We start from the raw sequence: 4,069 nt of genomic DNA, 5'->3' as shown, positions 1-4,069 counted from the left end.
AAGAATCTCGTAAGGAATTTAAGATGTTTGCCAACACTGATGGATATTAGACATCAATATTTTTTATTGGACCCTAAAATTGTACAAGCAAACTATGAAGAATGGGCTAACAACACAATGGATCAACCAAGTACCAACAACCATGAAAGGCTACCAAAGAAGAAGAAGAATTCCAAAACATTCATCATTGGCAACATAAAGTTAGTATACAAATATGTAATAAACACTAGTTTATTTTTATTCTATTTTAGTTAGGTAGACCAGATCTACAAGAACTGCTGCTAGCTGCTACATTTAGTCCAAAATCTGCTGCATCAAGAATTGATTTTCACTTACAGCAGTGCTGCTAACTGCACCCCCACTTGCCAATTTTCTTCTCATCTTTAAGCATGCATTAGGTTCTTTGTTCCATTATTTTTTTTTTTACTTTTTTTTTTCCAATGACAGTTTTCTATTATTTTTTTTTCCTTTTTTCCTACAGGTACCAGTTCTTGTTATCAAGAACTGCTTCTTGCTCATTTCCTGCACCCCCACGCTATTACTTGTCATGACAAACGTTGATTTAGCAGAGCTATTTGAACCTTGCGAACTAATAAAAAAAAGTAATTTTCCGAAATAAAAAAAATCTTTCCAACTGGCTGATGTTCAGTCAGTTTGCACCCATTGGCAGATCTTTACAACAATTCCTTTCTTTCATGGACTTCGTTGACAAACGTCTTGACAGTTTGTGAACTGACCTCTCTCACTCTTCCTTCCATCAAGAACCCCTTTCTTCGGCTTGCATTCTTGGCTCCGTTGGCTGAATTCATTCTCCATAAACACAATCCTCACCTCCAAATTTTTTTTCCTTAAATCAATGAACATTGAACTCCCTCGCTTTAATGGCTCCAACATAGAAACTTGGATTTTTAAAGCCATGAATACTTCGGTTTTCATAATACCCCTCAATGTCATCATGCATGCATTGATTGGTTTCATCTTGAAGGCCCAACCACTACTTGGTACCAATGGTTACAAATGAAAAGGACCATTACTCTCTTGGACTGATTTTATGTTACCCTTACAACAACAATGTGAGATTTCTACATAAGATGATTTATATGGCAATCTTTATGAACTAATTCAACAAAACTTTATTCTTTGAATATCAAACTTGTCACGACCCGGCTCGGTTAGCCTTATAATAACGGGACGGGAACAGTCGGTCATACGGATTACACATATAAAACATAAACAATTTCATTTAAAATTTTAATGTCAGTACATAAACATCATCCAATTATATGAAAGAGCCACTAATAACATCAAACTGAAGTGTTCCAAACTGTTCTTCTAACAAAACTACTAAAAACTTTAAAATCTAAAATTACATAAACTCCAATACTGTTTATACACAAGTACATACTATTAAACTCAAACTCAAAACTGAAACTCAACAGAAAACATCAAAATAACATTTCTTCTTGAGGTCCTCTACGACGGTACGTGTACTGTCGTCTCATAGCCATCACTTATCTCCTGAAAAATATTTTCAAACAAAGAATGAGCCAACGCTCAGCAGATAATTCATAACTCAGTTAATTTCATAAGAAACATATAACAAAACTTTTATAATTGAAATCAATTCATATCATTTTATAAATCATAACATTTGAATTTCTATTCTTGCTTTCATTTTCCTTTCTTTAACGTTCCATTTTTTCCTTTCATCTTTTTCATATGCAAATCAAATGCAAATATGTTTATGTTAAATGTATATATATTCATCCCAGAAGTATCATGTTTGTATTGATCAGGTACACAGTCAAAATTCTGGCTATTTCCTTTACCATTTGGCTACGAAAAATTTCATTACCATTTGGCTTTTGCAAGCCCCATTGCCATTTGACTTTTGCAAGCCCCATTACCATTTGTTTGACACTTCCGGATCAACATGCACATGAAATTGTTATTTTATTTAAATCTTTCAATTATGCTCAATTGTTTTTCGTAAGTTTCATATATTTTCATGCTCAAGTGTTCTTCATATGCTTTATATGTTTTCCAATTAATGCATAATATAGAAATATGAAATTGTAGGGTATTCTTTAAATCATAGAACATAAAACATAACAGTAAAATAAATGCATAAAAATTTTTTTAAGCATAAAAAATATAAGCACTTATGAATTTAAATGATGTATTAATACAGATCTTAACGACTTCAAAATAGACTTCTACGACGTACGACGTCGCCCCGACACTTGTCGTTCCTCTAAACAATCAATATCTAACATTGCACATAAATTCAAGTCATATTACATAACACTTAATTTTCTTAAATTTAATTAGCATTTTCGGATTTATTAAAAATCCTACATTTTAAAAACTCTAAATCATGAATTTCGCTCAAATCTTTATTTTAAATTATTCATAAATAATATTTAATAATTATCTAATTTATTTTCGGATTAATTAATTTAAGAAATTATGAAAAATAATATTTTCATTAAAAACTTACTTTTATGTTTTAAAAATATTCCTAATGTTCTTAGGAATAACTTTTCTAAAAGCATTTATTTGGAATTTGATTTTAGAGAAAAAGCCCTAAAATTACATCCTCCAAAATTTCTCCAAATTCATCGTTTTCTTTGCTAAAACATTCCTCTAATCATTTCTTAAAAATTTCATAAAAAAATTTTGAAAGAAAAACAAAATTCTATAAAACCCTAGAAACATCGTCTCCAAAAATCTTGAGATCGAGAGGGATTTGTTTCTAAATAATCATACCTTTAGATTCCCCTTGTCGTCTTCTTCAATTTGAACTATTTTTTTAGTCGGAAAATCGCCGCCGTCGAGCCCTAGCCGTCCGTCCCGTCCGCCCTTTACCCGCTCGTTCTGCTCGGTTGGGTGTCATGCGAAAAAATTGAGAGGGGGAGGGGGTTCGGTTATGCCTAATAAGAAAAATGCGATTGCCAAATGTCCACTATGCCCTTAAATAAATTTGGCCTTCTATTCGCATAAGGATAAAACCGGTATTTCCAAACTTCTGAATTTTATAATTCCTAAATTATACATAATTTAATATAAGTCCTATATATCAAAACGATCAGAAGTTTGCTTAGGATTTTCTAAAATTATTTTCGTTAAATTCCGTTAACTTCGAAAATTTCATTTAAGTCTCATTGCGATGCATCGAAAAGCGTGTGACGACCTACGATCGTCATTTTCGGGTTTTACAATTCTACCCTCTTAATAAAAATTTTGTACTCGAAATTTAAAAGAAAATACTAAACAGTAAAGCCATACCTTAGCCAAATAAATGAGGGTTGTTCTCCCTCATTTCTGACTCCTCCCAGGTGGCATCCTTCTCTGAATTGTGCTTCCAAAGCACCTTAACATAACGAATCGTTCTGCTCCTCAACTGCTTAACATCATAATCAAGGATTTTCTCTGGTTTATTCACAAATGTCAAATTCGGTTTAATATCTTCCACTTCAGTATTAATCTTTTGAGCTTCATTTGAAATATATTTCCTTAAAGTGGAAATATGAAATACATTATGCACTCCACTCATGTGTGCTGGTAGAATCAACCTATAAACCACCTTTCCAATCATTTTTGAAATCTCAAAAGGACCTACATATCTTGAATTCAACTTTCCCACTTTGCCAAATCTCTTCACTCCCTTTATTAGATTGACTTTGAGGAACACAAACTCTCCAACATCAAACTCAACTGGTCGGTGTTTGACATCATAGTATTTCTTCTGTCTGTCCTGCATTTCCCTTAATCTATCTCGGATTAACCTTATCTTTTATGTAGCATCATCAATCAGATCACCACCAATAATCTTCCTTTCCCCTGTCTCAGCCCAGCTTAAAGGTGTCGTATATCTTCTCCCATACAAAGCCTCATAAGAAGCCATACCGATACTTGCTTGGAAGCTGTTGTTGTAGGCAAATTCAATCAAAGGTACATATGTCTCCTACTTACCACCAAGATTTGCTCAGGTTGTGTTTTGGCCAGATTATGTGTTCTGGATTTTGGTGGTAAGTGGAAGACATATGTACCTTTGATTGAATTTGCA

At 32.9% G+C, this 4,069-nt stretch overlaps 1 protein-coding gene across 1 annotated transcript; it reads right to left on the bottom strand.

Moving 5' to 3' along the window:
* Positions 1–3,289: 3,289 nt before the first annotated feature.
* On the bottom strand, positions 3,290–3,763 carry LOC110106130. The gene has a single exon (XM_020835894.1). The coding sequence runs from the start codon at positions 3,761–3,763 to the stop codon at positions 3,290–3,292; it is 474 nt and encodes a 157-aa protein (XP_020691553.1).
* Between the last annotated feature and the right edge of the window lie 306 nt (positions 3,764–4,069).

The sequence above is a fragment of the Dendrobium catenatum genome, unplaced genomic scaffold (assembly GCF_001605985.2).
Source record: "Dendrobium catenatum unplaced genomic scaffold, ASM160598v2 fragScaff_scaffold_621, whole genome shotgun sequence".
NCBI classification, from domain to species: domain Eukaryota; kingdom Viridiplantae; phylum Streptophyta; class Magnoliopsida; order Asparagales; family Orchidaceae; genus Dendrobium; species Dendrobium catenatum.
This window is presented reverse-complemented; position numbering and strand designations above follow the sequence as displayed.